Source organism: Amblyomma mixtum, chromosome 6, assembly GCF_055824585.1.
Source record: "Amblyomma mixtum isolate Tamu chromosome 6, ASM5582458v1, whole genome shotgun sequence".
Classification (NCBI taxonomy): domain Eukaryota; kingdom Metazoa; phylum Arthropoda; class Arachnida; order Ixodida; family Ixodidae; genus Amblyomma; species Amblyomma mixtum.
Genome location: NC_143017.1, coordinates 71197398 through 71215051, shown reverse-complemented (window position 1 = coordinate 71215051; position 17654 = coordinate 71197398). Strand labels below are relative to the sequence as shown.

General features: G+C 51.7%; 1 protein-coding gene across 5 annotated transcripts in view; it reads right to left on the bottom strand.

Moving 5' to 3' along the window:
* Nucleotides 1-17654, bottom strand: part of LOC149339342 (uncharacterized) — an 86615-nt gene that overhangs the window by 49719 nt on the left and 19242 nt on the right. For 3 of the 5 annotated variants that reach the window (XM_089548092.1, XM_089548087.1, XM_089548089.1), the window contains 3 exons: nucleotides 15055-15375; nucleotides 14260-14620; nucleotides 13156-13494 (listed from right to left, as the gene is read on the bottom strand). The exons of 1 other annotated variant lie outside the window; for it this stretch is intronic. In XM_089548092.1, the coding sequence (XP_089404218.1) occupies nucleotides 13411-13494; nucleotides 14260-14620; nucleotides 15055-15375 (766 nt within the window). In that variant the 3' untranslated portion in view covers nucleotides 13156-13410. Of the gene's footprint in view, nucleotides 1-13155; nucleotides 13495-14259; nucleotides 14621-15054; nucleotides 15376-15624; nucleotides 15645-17654 lie in introns of those variants that run through there. One more of the 5 variants, XM_089548088.1, reaches the window with a different exon arrangement.

Here is a 17654-nt window from a genome sequence, read left to right as displayed (position 1 = left end):
TCGTCGCCGATGCAAGAGGAGAACCTGATGATTGACAACTGCAAGGAAAAAGGCGTCTCTGTCCGTATGTTCTGCCACGTCCACGTGCGTGTTTTTTGCGAAAGATCTGTCTTTGTGGACTGAAAATCTTTCGTAAGTTTTTGTGTCCTAGCCTTTCTTCTGTCCGCATCGTAGTGTGGATGCATGTTTTTGGGCAGAGGACGGACTGTTAAATATTCGTGCACGTGTCTTGGATTAGGCAAGGTGTGTGCACCTATTTCTTTTTATTGTATTCCTGCTTTCTTTAGGATGAAACGTCCTCTTTCAGTGCCTGATAGTCTTTCGTTTTGTGTGGTGAGGTGTGCTTCAATCACTTCCGCTTAGTTGTTATGAATTCCTAACGGTAGTAGATAGATAGATACAATGAAAGAGGGGAATGGCAGGGATGTTAACCAGAGAGAATTCCAGTTGGCTACCCGGCACAGGGGAAGGGAATGAAGGGATTAAAGAGGGAAGAGAGAAGGAACGGGAAACAGCCACAATGTCTTAATGAAGGCAGTCTCTCTCAAAAAACAAAACAGTGCCTTGTAAGCCTTGATGGCAGTCGACTGTTGTGGCCACGGACCGAGGATATTGGCCTCTGTGAAAGGGCGAGGATCAAGGCGGTCCAGAGCACTTTGTAGCTTATGACTTTCGGTCACAAAGACAGTGCACTCACACAACAGATGAGTGATTGTGATTGCCTCTTTACAGGCACAGTTTACACAAGAAGGGCTGTCGGCCATCGTGATCCGGAAACATACTTATTTGTGGAGGCAACGCCGAGCCATAAACCACACAGTAATGTTTCTTCACGACGCGCTACATCACACGGAAGACTAAGGCGCAGTCCAGGGTCCAATGCCCTGAGGCGACGGTTGCAGAACTCTCCCGTGTTTCACGCTGAAAGTGTGCGCTCCAGCTTCAAGGAACGAAGCAAACAGGCTGCGTCACCTCTCGTTAGAGGGAAATTGACAGATTCCGTCATTATGGGGAGAACGGGCAGCTTAGTCGGCCTGGTAATTGCCATGAATACCGCAGTGGCCCGGCAACCTCTGGAAAATTATGTCATGTCCTTTCATTGTGGCGTCGTGGTACAGCTTGCGGATTTCTGCAACGAGTTGTTCGTGTGACCCGCGGCGTGGTGCAGCTTGCAGGCCTTGAAGGGCTGCTTTCGAGTCGGTGAAAACTGTCCAGACATGCTCAGATTCCTGACTGATGAATATAACTGCAGCCCGTAGGGCAGCTAGTTCTGAACCAGTTGAAGAGGTGAGATAGGTAGACCTGACCTTCATTATAATAGACCTGGCCAGTATCAGCACAGACCCAGCAGAGCTTGTTGAAGTCACTGAGCCGCCCATGTAGACATGTATGCGGTATTTATGGTTAAAATGCAGATGATGCAGTGTCAGTTGTTTTAGAGCAGGCAATGATAAATCAGATTTCTTAGTAATTTCCGGAGTAGAGAGGTGCACCCAAGGTTCATGGAGACTCTATACGGGTGGGCATAGTCTTGATGCATGGGCGAACTGCGAAGGAAGATGGGCACGATGAGCTTGAATTACTTTTGCAAATGCGTATGTGGTCCGAGTACGGGAAGAGCTGCAAGATGGCTCGGAAGTCGCGTGAGGTGCCAAATGTGTGTTATCATGGTTTCAACAGCAATGTATGAAGTAACAGGGGAGCTTGAGCGCAATTTTGTAGGACTGTCCCATTAGGGAATCGAATTCGTCTCTTTCGCTGACTGTGTGGGTGACGTATGGTGTAGAGTAGATGAATATGCTAAGATTGAAGGCCTGTATTAGTTCTTTGGTCTCGGCTTATCTCCTCCTCGCCTATTCGCGATGCGCCTCATGAGGAGGGAGATTTGGTTGACGGTATTCGTGTTTTTATTAGTCTGTCCTTTTTTGCTTATTTGACTGTATCAACATTCCCAAGATTCTTAGTGTTTCCACTTCTGGGATGGCTGCCTCTTTAGCGTACCTTTTGACCTCTGGCGTTTTGTTCTTTCTTTGACGCTTTGGAAGATGTCTGGGGGGAACACGTAGTAGAATGCACCTACCGCTTGTTGTAGCGTATCTTGTGCCGATACTCCCTTCGGTGGTCCAAAGAGGGATATCGTCCGAGTAAAGATCAGGTTCTTCTTCTTCTTCTTTGCACCAGAGGTGCCCCGCCAAAGACGGTTGGTTTAACTCTCAAGACTGAAGCTTGATCTTCGCACCAGGGGTGCTCCGTCAGAGAAGGTCTCAAGATGTGTTGACACGCAGGGATAAAAAAGGGAATAACTGAAGATTTATATACAAATGTTTATAGAATATACAAGTTAGATACTACGGCAAAAAGACAAACAACCAAAAGGCGGAACTGGCTAATACTAGGGGAGGCCCGTACTCGGCATAGCCGAAGATGCATAGCACCTCACCTTAGCCCAGAACCCCGCTTCCAGCTCGTGGGCCCGGTTTTAAAGCCCTAAAGGCCCGGCCCACATTTAGTAGCTTCCAATCATGTTGTGCTTCTAACATGATTGGTTCTTCAAGGGCACGGCCAGCTCTCCGGCTTCAACAAGGTACCACCCTCTCTACCACTGAATAAACATAAAAACAAACACAAATACACATTCGTGCCAGAACGTGCGCGAACCGGTACCGCGGGACGGTGGACACGCGTATTTCCCGGCGCATTCGCGAGCGGCCGCGTTCCGAGAAAGGAGACGCTTCGCTTTGAGCGCCCCCAGCCGCGTTCCGATGACCCCGCGTACACTACCGATCCCTTACACGCCCTTCCCAAGATTCTACAAAGGGCTCAAATGCCACTTTTAGAATTATAACAAGAAGGGATCGGTCCGGGTCACAAAACCACCCTGTGGGTGACATACCGCAGCTACACCAGCGCTGGCACCAACAAAACCAAAAGCAAAATGCAAAATGCACACACAACATAAGCAAATTCCACAAATACACACGGTGGCATGCCTGCCGTGCGCCGTAACACGGTGTCCAAATTGGTGGGTTGCACCCAGTTCACCACCTCCAAGTAGACACCCTCGTCCTGCTCTCGAACGAGCGAGCGCGCGCGCGCACACACACACACACACACACACACACACACACACACACACACGCACACGCACACGCACACGCACACGCACACAGACAGACAGACAGACAGACAGACACAGACAGACACAGACAGACAGACAGACAGACAGACACAGACAGACAGACACAGACAGACAGACAGACAGACACAGACAGACAGACACACACAGACAGACAGACAGACAGACAGACAGACAGACAGACAGACAGACAGACAGACAGACAGACAGACAGACAGACAGACAGACAGACAGACAGACAGACAGACAGACAGACAGACACTCGCAACCTGAGCGTTCAGTAGCAGTAGTACCCACCGGTTTTCTCAAAATGGGTACAAGCTATGGCCCGGCCTGGTGCTCGGCTTACTAGGGCTACATTGCTTGGGAAAGGAGCCTGCGCCTTCAAATCCCGTCACTGTGGGCAGAGAGTCGTGTAATGGGTACAAGCCACCCCCGGCCCGGCGCCCGGCTTCTTCAGGGGTGTGCATTGGAGGAGGCTCCGCTAACCCCGCTGCGCCCTTTCGGGGGAAAAACAAGTTTCGAACACACAGTGGAGAGTTGACAGGTTCAACCGAGGGTCGAGAGCTCGACGAAGTGAGTTCGCTCTAACGTGAGCTGAGTGGCACTGCTCCACACCAAAAGCTGCGCACTGAACACCGAAGCGTGGCCTTGTGGTAGAGCATCCGCCTCGCATTCGGGAGGTGCTGGGTTCGATCCCCAGTGCCGCCGGGTACCCACCGGTTTCTTTAATGGGTACAAGATTTCCCCTGGCCTGGTGCTCGGCTCTTCTAGGGTGAAATGCTTGGGAAAAGGGTCTTAGACCAAACAGTTGCCTTGGCGGATGAGTGATAAGTTCCCCTGCCAAGCAACCATAAGTCCGCCTCGTGCGGCATAAGCCCAATTTGTGGCCCTTTTTCCACACGACTCTTCGTTCGCTTTGACCTTGCCAATTAACGTGCGCACGACTCTTTGCCCGCAGTGACGGGATTTGAAGGCGCAGGCTCCTTTCCCAAGCAATGCAGCCCTAAGAAGCCGAGCACCAGGCCGGGCCATAGCTTGTACCCATTTTGAGAAAACCGGTGGGTACCCGGCCGGTGGCGGGAGTCGAACGTCGAACGACGTCCGTAAGTGGCCACGTGAGCCTCCTTAGTCGCACCGAGCGTCCTTGTGTGCGTTCGAGCCACTACGCGTCTCAACACATTTAACGCCTAACTGCCACTCGGCTCATTAGGCTGGTGCCACAGCGGGGCAAGAACTCAACAGCTGGTGCCCTCCAGGATGAAACTCATTCCGGCCCTCGATGGGTCCAAATCCCTGACCACACGACGCCCCCGAGGGCAAGCTCTCTCCGGCGCGCCAGCACGGGCCGCGCCCTGCGCAAGGGGCATATCCCCTTCTCAGTCTAACCGTACCAGTGAGGCCGGTTTTACTACACTTGATCTGACGTACTGCAGTACGGAACGAACTGTTCCACGCGCCGACTTTCAAGGTGAAAGCCACGCACCTGCCTCCTGCCACTCCACCTCGTCCGGGGCCATCTGCACCTTTACTGCACGAGCAAACTTTGAAACCGCCGCTCCGTGCTTGATCAGCGCCCGCTGGCCCCGTGGCATAGTCTGAGACTGCATGAGCTCCCTCGCAGTCGCCCGACCCCAATTTGCCCCGTGGCAAGTCGCCGTGCATCTCCCCGTCCTCGAATGAACTGATCGGGTACCCGTTGGGTGCGTTTGGCAGCCGCGCGGCGCTCGGTCTGATAGGCCCAACAGGCCTACCTCCGCTCTCTGCCTCGGATGGGATGCTCCTGCCACCACCAACGCTATGGGGCACTTCATACCCTATGCCCGACACAGTGTGCGGTTGCAGCAACGCCAGACTTCCTCCTTTCACTCGCTACACGGATCCCGCGCAACCCACTCGTATAGGTAACTCCGTTACACGCGATACGTGTCCGGACCTCACCTTTACGAAAAATATTCGCTATGCAGATTGGAGGAACACCGAGGAATCCCTCGGTAGCGACCACTGCATAATTACCACTACAATCCATACCAAACCACTCACAACACCACAGGCCAATGCAAAACTACCCGACTGGACCAAATTTAGGAGCAGCTACACCAATCCTCAATCGATAATGGACCAAGGATACTCAACGTGGTCCCAACACCTAGTATCCCACTTGAAATCAGTCGAGCAAAATGTTCAACTCTCAGAGGCGAGCCCGGCGGTGGATAACCACCTCCTCCACCTCTGGGAGGCACGACACAGCCTAGTCCGCCGCTGGCGTCGTCAAAAACACAATCGGAAACTCAAAATCAGCATCGCGGATATCACCCAACAGGCGGCACAATACGCGGCCCAACTCGTCGACTCCAATTGGGTGCACCGATGCAACACTGCAGCTCGGAAAATGTCGAGTCGGAGTACGTGACGCCTCTTCCGCGCCCTTATTGATCCGGCACAAACCCGTACTGAGACACAAAAACAGCTTCAAAGGGCTATACATAACTTCACTGGAGACACGGCCAAACTGGCCGATGCGCTCCGCGACAAATATTTGAGTATACACCAGGATCCCCGTGGTCAGGCGTACTCGTATGCAGGTTCCGAGAACGCGGATTTAGATCAACCGTTGCAGCTCCATGACCTAAAAGCGGCCCTGGCTAAAATGAAGCGAGGTACAGCACCAGGCCCGGACAAGGTGACGGTAAAGCTTATTGCCAACCTCCCAGATCCCGCCTACGAAACTCTCCTCGATTACTTCAACACTATCTGGATTGGAGGCACACCACTCCCCATAGATTGGAAAACGGCACTAGTAACTTTCATTCCCAAGCCAGGTAAAGCCATTAACACCGACAACCTCCGGCCCATCTCCCTCACTTCGTGTGTGGGGAAGCTGATGGAGACTATGGTCCGCGACAGATTGTCGGCTTTCCTGGAACAGCAAAACATTTTCGCAGACACCATGTACGGTTTCCGCCCACACCGATCCGCACAAGATGTCCTGTTGCAACTTCACAAGGAGATTCTCGACCCCGTCGAGCACCCCAGCAATGATAAAGTAGTCGTCGCACTTGACCTGCGGGGGGCTTTCGACAATATGACCCACGAGATCATCCTATCCCACTTGTCGCAAACAGACTGTGGGCGCAATACTTTCAATTATATCAAAGAATTCCTTACAGATCGCCAATCCTATATCCGGCTGCAAGACACAGAATATGGCCCATATCAACTTGGCACACGAGGGACCCCACAGGGAGCTGTCCTCTCGCCATTACTATTTAATCTGGCCATGATGAAGCTCCCTACCCAGCTGGCAGAGGTCGCCGGTGTGCAGCACGCTCTGTATGCGGACGACATCACCCTCTGGGCAACACAACAAGCGGTTGGAGACATCGAGACCAACCTGCAACAAGCGGCAGCTATTGTGGACGAATACGCTCGTCGCTGTGGTCTTGAATGCTCCCCGAGCAAATCTGAATTTGTGCACATACGCCCCAACTCAAAGTGCACAACCAAAATTGCCCTTTCCCTACTTAGCGGACCGATACCTGAACACGAGGAGATCCGGGTACTGGGGCTTTTCATTCATCATAGGCGCAAGATAGACACTACCCTAAACAAGCTACGTAAGGTGGGGGACCAGGTGGGTCGGATGCTCCGCCGGGTGTCCAATAAAAGGGGGGGACTACGATGCAAAGATGCCCTGCGGCTGGCCAATGCATTCGTGACCAGCCGGATTTTATATTCGGCTCCCTACCTCCACCTACGCAAATGCGATGAGAATGCCTTAGAAGTAGTTCTCCGCAAGATTTATAAGAGAGCGCTCGACCTCCCCATAACGACGTCCACCAAGCGTCTCCTCGGTCTGGGGATGACCAACACCTTTGGGGAGTTACGAGAAGCTCATCTTAACAATCAATACTTGCGCCTAAGCAAAACACCTGCGGGGAGCCGCCTTCTGACCCGCTTACACATATCCTACACAACACATACAGAAGAACGGGTCCGCATCCCTGAAGCCTGGCGCTTTGCACTCCAGGTGCGACCCCTTCCGAAGAACATGACTGCAGACACCCATGATGGTCGCCGTCTCGCGCGGGCGGAGGCTATTTCTCAACAATATGGCCATAAGCCAGGTGTCTTCTATGTGGATGCGGCCGGCCCACACCATGGGGGTTGGTACACGGCTGCCGTCATCCACCAAAACACTACAGTTCAGGGCCTTACTTTCCGTGCCCCAAACGTTACATTTGCGGAAGAGATCGCCATTGCACTGGCCGCCGCAGATCCAGAGTCCAGAGTCATTATTACGGACTCCAGGGGCGCCTGCCGCAATATTGAGCGAGGGTATATTCCAGACCGTGCTTTCAAAATTCTCCGCGCATGCGAATACACAGGGTTTCCGACCCATCGTACCATCGTGTGGGCTCCGGCTCATGCGGGTCTTGAGGGGAACGAGGCAGCCGACGCTGCCGCCCGCGCGCTTACTCACCGGGCGTCGCCTCATCCGCAGCCTGATCCGGAATTCAATTTCAATCCGGCCATCACCTTTAAAGAGATCACCTCTCTTTATCAAAATTTTCATGGTCTCTATCCCCCTCCCTGTAAAGGCCTCACCAGGGTGGAGGAGCGCTGGCTTCTCCGCCTCTATACCAATACTGTACTGTGCCCGGCAGTACTTAAGCACTTCAATTCTTCTTTCTCGGGCGCGTGCCCACACTGTGAGGAGGAGTTTTCGGACACCTACCACATGGTGTGGGCATGGCCTTCCAATCCTGCCTACCCACCCCACCTCCACCCCACTCGAGAGGACTGGGAAGCTGCCCTGCGCGGCTGCTCCGAACTCCATGCCCAACAGGCATTGGTAGCTAGAGCCCGGGCCGCTGCGGAAGCTACAGGGTTCCCGGACTAGGGATCCCTCCTAGTGTTTGTAAGGGGCGGGCCCTTCCGGCTCGCCCCATCGACCTCTCACTGTAAATAGGAATAAAAGTTTTCCTCCTCCTCCTCCTTCGATCTGACGTCTGTCCTTACCGACCGCCCCCTGCTGAACGAAATGCTCTTTTTCGCAGCCCGCTTGAGACCGCGTTTTTGGAATTAGAGTGATTTCCAACAATCCTGAACTCGCGTCCGCGTCCCTGGTGTCATTTGGGGTAGAGCTAACCTGGGCGGCCGGATCCTCGGAGTGCGCGTTCACCGCCTCTAATACCGCGACGCTGCGTTTCGTCACGATACTTTCTTCAACTGCGATTCCAGCTTCGCAGAAATCTGGCTCACTTCTTACTTCTTCCTGGCTGTTTTCTTGACCTTTACTTCACAGGCCTTTGCCTTCCAGCACTGGCGTCCTCTCCGCTCGGGACTAGGAGCAGTTCTCCCTGGCTAGTTGACTAGCTCTCGTAGACTCTTTGAGCTTAGCCAACTCGAGCTCTAGCTGCTGGCGCCTTGCTTCTAACGCCTGCAAATCCGGAGGTTTTTCCTCGCATAGCGGCGCCTTTCCTCCATTCACTTTTGCAAGCTCAGACTGATAGTAAGCTAAGCGCGCCTTCGCCAATTCCACTCGATACCTCACATCGAGTGAGGGCCGGCATGGATAACCGTCCATACCGCCGTCTGTAGCCCTCAACTATCCTACCGGCTCGAACACATGCACAGGGACGTGAACAATGCGACGAAGGAAACTCACAGTTTCGATGCGTCGATCCGCATTGCCAGCTCCTTGGCGTCGCAGTCCACCGCCACTTTCACCGGACGCTGCGATGAGCTGTCGCACGCCGCTGGTCCTGTGCACGTTGTCACTTGCTGTGACCCGCCGGTGATCGTCAAGTTCTCGACGCGCTGCTTTTCCTGACCGGACGCAGCCCCGCGTCGCTGGACTACTGCCGTGGTCCTTGCCGCTGTCTCACCGCAGGTCCTTTTTCGAACGCTGCTGTTGCCTGACCGTCGCCTTTCTCCCTGCGTTCAATCTTCTTCCTTCACCGTCTTCCGATGGCCGCAAGATCCTGTCGACTGCGCCAGTAAAGATCAGGTTCTTCTTGTTCTTCTTTGCACCAGACGTGCCCCGCCAGAGACGGTTTGTTCCAACTGGAAGACTGAAGCTTCTTTCTTCGCACGAGGGGTGCCCCGTCAGAGACGGTCTCTCGGTGAGTCGAGACGCAGGGATAAAAAAAGGGAATAACTGAAGATTTATATACAAATATTTACAGAATATACAAGTTAGATACAACGGCAAAAAGACAAACAACCAAAAGGCGGAACTGGCTAATACTAGGGGAGGCCCCTACTCGGCGTAGCCGAAGATGCGTAGCATCTCACCTTAGCCCAGAACCTCGCTTCCGGCTTCGGGGCCCAGTTTTAAAGCCCTAAAGGCCCGGCCCACATTCCGTAGCTTCCAATCATGTTGTGCTTCTAACATGATTGGTTCTTCAAGGGCACGGCCAGCTCTCCGGCTTCAACAAGGTACCACCCTCTCTACCACTGAATAAACATAAAAACACAAATACACATTCGTGCCAGCACGTGCGCGAATCGGTACCGCGGGACGGTGGACACCCGTATTTCCCGGCGCATTCGCGAGCGGCCGCGTTCCGAGAAAGGAGACGCTTCGCTTTGAGCGCCCCCAGCCGCGTTCCGATGACCCCGCGTACTCTACCGATCCCTTACAGTCCGCGTGCAACAAGTGTTCTAGGTCTGGGATTTTTGGGAGATAGTGTGCCATTTTGATGAAGGTTATATTGTATAAGACTGGGGAGATAAGCGATCTTTCCAGCGTTTCTCTGTCTCCTAAACCAAAGGTGTGGGATTTCATTTGATAATTTGGATTTTGGCCGTTCTATCGGAGGGTCCTTGTTGTAGTTAAACGTTCTTTCGCCTACCTGCAACAGGGAAAGAGATTTTAGGATTGTTTTGTGTTTGACGTTATCTAATGCTTGGGTTAAATGTAGAGCTAGGATTGCCCCGGTGGTGCTTTCTTGCTCCTGACGTTTGCTAGGCTGAGCATCGTATCCTGTGTTGATAAATGTGGCTTGAAGCGGACCATAGTGTTGGGATATATAGTCTATTTGAGCATGTGGTACTGGCGTGTCTAGTATGACGTGCTCTGTCAGCAAGATCGATGGCATCCAGCACGCGATGTACGCAGACGACATTACGGTCTGGGTGAATCGAGGCTCGCTAGGACAAAAGGAAGAGAGACTGCAAGAAGCAGCAACGTGTGTAGAAGAGTACGTGAGGGAAAGGGGCCTAGCCTGCTCCACGGAAAAGTCGGAACTTCTTAGGGTAGGGTCCAACCCTACCAAGGAGGAACTGACAGTAAAGTTAGAAGGCCAAAATATACCAGAAAGGGATATGATTCGCATCCTGGGCATGTGGATCCAAGGAAGCAGGAGATGTACCTACACAATTAGCCTACTCAAGAAGTCAACAGAACAAATAAGCCGCATGATAAAGAGGGTATCACAGAACAGAAGCGGGATGAAAGAAAGCGACACGATCAAGCTCGTCAGAAGCCTGATAGTCAGCAGAGTCACGTACTCGTTGCCATACCACCGCATGACCAAGAAAGACAAAGAACAGACGGAGGCGCTGCTAAGAATGGCGTACAAGACGGCACTCCACCTGCCAAGAAACACATCAAATGAAAAGCTGCTACAAATGGGCCTAAACAACACATTCGAAGAACTAACGGAAGCCCAGCTAAGTGCGCAAATAGCCAGGCTCCAGCAGACAGCCACCGGCCGCAAGCTCATAAAGAGATTAGGGCACAATGTAGAAGGGATCGCAGATAGAACAGCTAGCATTCCAGACGAGGTCCGCCAGACACTGGACATCAGCCCTCTGCCGAGAAACATGGATCCCAACCTCCATGCCGCTAGAAGGCAGGCCAGGGCAGACTATGTGAAGCGGAACCTAGCCACAATGGAAAACACAGTATACACAGACGCGGCCCTCTATCCATGGGACCACAGGACCAGAAAGTTCCGAGTCGCGGCAGCAGTGGTAGATTACATGGGGGAACCAATTAGCAGCGCGACATTAAGAAACTGTACGGTAACGGAGGGGGAGGAAGCTGCCGTAGCTCTAGCGGCGGCCGAAGGTTACCGTAGGAACAAGTCTTTGATAATCCTAACAGACTCCAAAGCAGCATGCAGGAACTACATACAGGGCAAAATAAGCAAGGAAGCGCTGAGCATCCTCCTCGAAGCAAAGCTTCCAAATAAGACGTTAAGACACAGGATTTTCTGGATACCGGCACACACCGGGATAGAGGGTAACTCGAGGGTAGACAGCCTAGTTCGCGAGATCACGAGCCGAGCAGGGCAGTCAGAAACCCTGGAGGACCCCATGACGGTGGAACCAACGTATGCAGAAATATTAAACTACTACAGAGGGCGGAGATTCAAATACCCACCACCCCACACATCATTAACACAGCACGAGGCGGTCTGCTGGCGGAGACTGCAAGCAGGGACTTTCCACAATTTATACATACTGCATAAAATGTTCCCTACACAATACAGGGGCACATGTCCGTGGTGCGGAGTAACCCCCACGCTATATCACATCACATGGGAATGCGAACGTAACAGAGCATTTCACAAGCTAAATGACCCGAATGCGGAACAATGGGAGGGCCTGCTGACCAGCAGCGAGCTCACGGCCCAAAGGGCACTGGTGCAGCACGCCTGCGAAGCAGGAAGACTCAGCGGTGCCCTGGAATAGGGGCGCCGACCTTGTGAAGAGGCCGAAGACATGACGACATCGGCCCACCGCTAAAACCTGATTTTTGGAGCAATAAATGTTTTTCACTCACTCACAAAACGTTCTTTCGCCTTCATGCAACAGGGAAAAAGATTTTAGGATTGTTTTGTGTTTGACGTTATCTAATGCTTGGGTTAAATGTAGAGCTAGGATTGCCCCGGTGGTGCTTTCTTGCTCCTGACGTTTGCTAGGCTGAGCATCGTATCCTGTGTTGATAAATGTGGCTTGAAGCGGACCATAGTGTTTGGATATATAGTCTCTTTGTGCATGTGGTACTGGCGTGTCTAGTATGACGTACTCTGTCAGTTTTTCTATGCAAGATGTAAGCGAAATAGGTCTGAGGTTTTCGAGCGCGAGCTTTTTAGTCAGTTTATGGATGAATTTAACGAGGGTATGTTCTCAATACGCTGGGAGTTTTCCCTCCCTCCAACAATCATTCGCAAAGTTCGTAAGGGCTGCTATGGAAGCGTCATCTACGTTTCAGGGTGTTGTTTTAATGCCGCCCTCTCCCGGGGCGCATGACGTGCGTATCTTATGAAGGGTTGCTTATTTCCGCCATTGTTACGACCGCGTCCAGGATGGGGCTAGGTCGTCCTTTACAATATGGGAGGGGCTTAGTCTCAGGTTGTGCAGAAGTATATCTGCTGTAGCGTGTTTATGACATCCTGATCCGTGCTTAGGTCTATGTTTAAAATTTAAGTTGTTGGATTCCGGATCAAATCGATGTCGCAGAAGATTCCAAGTTTCTCTCGTGCCTGAATTGCTATTTACATTTCGCAGATATCGTTCCACTGCTGTCTTGCGAGTTCTGCGAAGTGGTGCTGAATTCGCTCCGTGAGTGTCGACTCTTCTGTTTCTAGGCTTTCTTCTGTATTTTTGCTCAAGCCAGTTATGCGCCTTTCATTTGGTTTCGAAGCTGCCGCACTGCATCGGTTTCGCAGCTTAAACGCGACTACGGTCTCCCCTGTACCAGGCGGTGAGTTGCGCACCTTTCCATTCTTTTGCTTTATGCGAAGGACAAATGGTGGTGGAATTTCCAGAAATGGTGACCTTTGCTTCACCTAAGGTAGTGAAGCTTTCGCTTCAGTAATATCGACCATTTGGGAATCCTTGACGGGCGCAGACATCGCACTGCACTCGGGCGCCTTTTGTGTTTCGCCTTCTTCGAAACGCGGCCGCCGCGATCGGGTACTCCGGCTCATTTGGCGAGCGTCTTAACCACTGAGCCACCGCAGCGGGTGGACAAAGTGAAAAAGTGGACAGACACAGAAGAATTGAAAGAAAATTCGTAAGTAGATCTATTCGAAGTTGCTTATTTAAATTCTTTCTACAACGCGCCATCATTCGAACACCAGGAAAGCAGCACAGCGTTTAGCGTGCGATATTCAGACATGCACCGGCACCCGCGCGAAACAAATGCGCGCACAAAGCACCGATAGCTGTTCTGGCTGGCCGTGAAAGGAGACAGCGGCGTGGTCCTCCGTTGTCGGTGAAGCGGGCGAATCTCATCCTGGATGCGCTGCGCAAGCTCAGGCGCTGACAGGCGGCAGGTGCACAAGGCGATGTCCGTGTACTTGGCCAGGACGCCTGTCCACCGCTGGCGAACAATGGCGCTGCATGGAAAAGCGCGTCCGAATTGGGGTGAATTGCAGCAATGGCAGAGTCGTACTTGTATAGAAATGCGCATTGTCCTCTGTCGTTGATGGTAGCCCCTATATAGTTGTCTACCGAATCTACTGCATCGTTTAAAGCTATCTGCAAAGTCATCCCTCGACAAAAGTTCCCAATGATTATGAAGCCAAATATGGGCGAAAAATTTGGTGCTGCAGTTTACACGACGCGTTTCATAACCCGTGCTACTTTCCCGCGTTTCATTTTCATCGCAAGGTAAATAAAAAATTAAGAGGGTAGGCGAGGGGAGCGTTTCGCGCTTTCTAACACCTCATGCATTCGTTGAAGACGATTTCATTGTTTAAATGCTTGGTCTGGTCCGCCGTCCCAATGAAGTCGGTTGGTTGGTTTGGTTTATGGGGTTTAACGTCCCAAAGCGACTAAGGCTATGAGAGACGCCGTAGTGGAGGGCTCCAGAAATTTCGACCACCTGGGGTTCTTTAACGTGCTCTGACATCGCACAGTATTCAAGGAGGCAAGATCACATAGACGAGAACCTGAAAGGGCTCATTGTGCAGAGACGCCGCCACGTACGATGCTTCCTCGGTTCCGCCTGTTCATCAGGACTGGTGGAGCGTTAAGTCCATTTCTTCCTCTTGATTTACGAGGTACAGTAGCATTATTATACTTCGTGTACAAGTGGAACTACATTTGCAAGACACGATGACAAAGTAACATGCCGTGTCAAAAGATGAAATGGTGCATACCCCCTTGCTCCGTGTCGCATGCCGACAGACATTCGTCGCCGTGGCCGTGAAGATGGGTGTCAGTGCGGGGACCAGGAAGCAGAGCACGTCGGGTGCGCAGTGCGGCTGCCTTGCCAGCCTCCTCCAGTTGTCCACGTCATCGTCCCGTGGCGGCTGCTCGCTGCCGATGCTCTTCAGCGCCGAGGAGACCGCCTTCTCGGAGCGGGGACCGGTGCCGCCAACGTCGTCGTCGTCGTTGTCCCCGTCACTGATGAAGATGCGGATATCCTCGAGCATCCAGTACGGCAGCAAGCTGCTCTCTTCACCGGTGGTGCCGCTACTCGCCAAGGATCTTAGGGATCCTATATTGGGCCGTTGGCTCCTGTAGACGTGACGAACAACCGATGATGTGCATGGAGCGTGTCGACAGACCGCGCTGAATCAAAATTAATACAGAGAAGAGACCTATGAAAACAAGTTCTAATGGTATAGTATATGTGCTTTGAGGTAAAAATGAGCTGAATAACTGTCAGGGCCGGGCCGCGGAGCGGTGCCTTACAGAAATATCGTTTACTGGCAGCGTTTGCCGAGTTCTAAACATCAGAAAAGCTTGGTGCAGATCTCCGGATCCGGATAGTCCTGTACTTTCATTAAAAGTTGAAGTATGAAATGGGATCGGCAGTCAGATTGAGCGGGTGCTGATCAGCCATGAAGTATACTGGGTACAGTAACACTTATTTGTCTTTTGCGTACGTGTAAACATTTGTTTGCATGGCATCGTTTATGAGTATCCGGAATCGATTAAACAGTGCGTACCTCTTGGCTCCGTGCACGAGGCCGACGTAGACGCTGGTCCTCATGGCCACGAAGAAGAGGGAGAACACAGCGAGGACCGGAATGAGCGCGGTGAGTGCGCAGTCGGGCCACTCATCGTCGAGAGGTGTATTCTCGTAGCCGATACACTGCATCGCCGAGAGGGACGCAGTAACGCAGGTGCCACGTGCGCCGATACCTTCGTCGTCGTCGTGGTTGTCCCGGTTACTGAGGAAGTGGCGTGACCCGTCGGACATCCAGTATGACGACGGACTGGTCTTTTCCCGGTGCAGTAACGACGGTGGACGCAACCGTTTACGGCCCCTAGAAATCCAGGGTACACGAGGGTCATGCGGACCGATCGTTCCCAGTCAACCGTTACACTAGCGCAACACCCTATAAAACCGGGTGATACGAATACATGTCCCTGGCTGCATGGCTTAACCGTAGAGCTTAGGCTTTCTAGAAAGGTGATATACGAAACCATGTTTGCTCAAGGCAGAAGCCCGAATCATTTCGTGAAAAAGCAAACCCTGGAGGAGCTTGTCGCATAATCTGGCATGATGAGTAACGGACGCCACCGTTTACGGCCTCTGGAAATGCAGGGAATATGAGGGACATGCGGAACGATCGTTCCTAATGCACCTTTAGAGCAGCGCAACACCCTATAAAACCGAGTGATACGAAAATTCAAGGGGGCACTTTGTTGACCTAAAGTGCGGTGAGGCGGAAGCCTTAAGCGTGGTGTTGCTGCTTGTGTCACTGATGTGTGGTTAAGATGTTAAGCTTCGCCTCTAAAAGTGGAACGCGACAGCGTATTGCTGTGCTGCCAGGGAGTACACAGAACGCCATCGCCCGTTCGGCTCTAGACCGTGCTCGTCTGTAAATTGGTTTTTGAGAAAAGAAAATGTACCTGTCTCGCAAATCTCGGTGGACACCTGAACCTCGCCGTAACGGGAAGGGAGGAAGATGGGATTGAATGAAGACACTGTATCCACTAGACGCGCCTCTGTTCATTCCAAACCATCGAGCTGGCATGGTGGAGTGGTTAGCGTGTTCGTCTTGCACTCCGGAGACCCTGGTTCAATTCCCCAACTCGACCAATTTCCTACTCGGCTTTATTTATTTATCTGGTCTGATTAGAATGGTTAATTAACTAAGTACCTAAGCTCAGTCTCACTTAATTGGAGCGTCACTATGACATCCCTTTAATTGGTTGCGTGATTACTCGCCAAAGTACAATTCGCGCCTTTTGAAATTCACGCACTGTGACGTCACGATCATTTCGACCAATCGAAAAGCGTGACATTTCCGTCGACAACTCCTGCTTACAATGATGAGGCATTAAAGGCTTCCGCCTTAATACATGTCCCCTTTATTAAGGCGGAAGCCTTTAATGTCTCATCGTTGTAAGCAGCAGTTGTCGACAGAAATGTCACGCTTTTCAATTGGTCGAGACGGTCGTGACGTCACAGTGCGCGAATTTCAAACGGGGCCAATTGTACTTTGGCTAGTAACCATGCAACCAATTGAAGGTATCATGTAGTGATGCTCCAAGTAAGTGGGACTGAGCTTAGTTAATTGCTTAATTACCAATTTAGCATAATTAACTTCTCTGGTTAGGCCATATAAATAAATAAAACCGAATAGGAAATTGGTCGAGCTCGGGAATCGAACCCCGGTCTTCGGAGTGTGAGACGAGCATACTATCCACTCCGCCATGCCAGCTCGATGGTCTGGAAGGAACAAAGGCGCGTCTAGCGAATACGGTGTCTTCGCTCACTCCCATCCTCCTCCCTACCCTTCCGGCGAGGTTTAGGTGTCCACCGAGATATGAGAGACAGATATATTTCCTTTCCTCAAAAACCAATTTACCGACGAGCGAGGCGTAGAACCGAATTGGCGATTTCGTTCTATGGTCTCCCTGGCAGCGTTGCAAGACGCTGTCGCGTTGCACTTAGAGGCGAAGCTTAACATCTTGACCACACATCAGTGACCGCACTTAAGGTAAAAAAAAAGTGCCCCCCCCCCCCCCCCCCCCCCTGAATTTTGACGGGTGTCCACCGAGATATGTGAGACAGTTGCTGAGTAATTTCCTGTCCACAAATACATTTTTAATTTTCTTCATTACGGCCCATCTTTGTCTTTCTTCTTTCAGTCCCACTTCCTCCCTTTCTCTACGGTGCGGTTCAGGTGTCCACCGAGATGACAGAGAATTACTGCGCCATTTCCTTTCCTCAAAAAGCGTTGCGTTCAAAGGGAAACGCATCGAACGCGTGGTGGCGTTCCGTGGACTCCTGGCTGCGCTACAACACGCTGTCGCGTTCCCCTTCTAAAGGCGAAGCTTAAGCGTCATTAATTAGCAGTTAAGTAGTATTCAGGCATTAATCAGTAATTAACCATTAATTGGTGATTTGTCATCACTTAGTAATTAGTACTCAATTATATGTGACGTCACCAGTGCCACATAGGCAGTCAAAGTGGTGCGGAAAACGCTTTCGCCTCTACGTACTTTAGACAGTCAAAGTGCCCCCTGAATTTTTCCTCTCGTGGCTTCATTGTGAAGCATAGGCTTTCTAGAAAGGCGATATATGAAACTATAT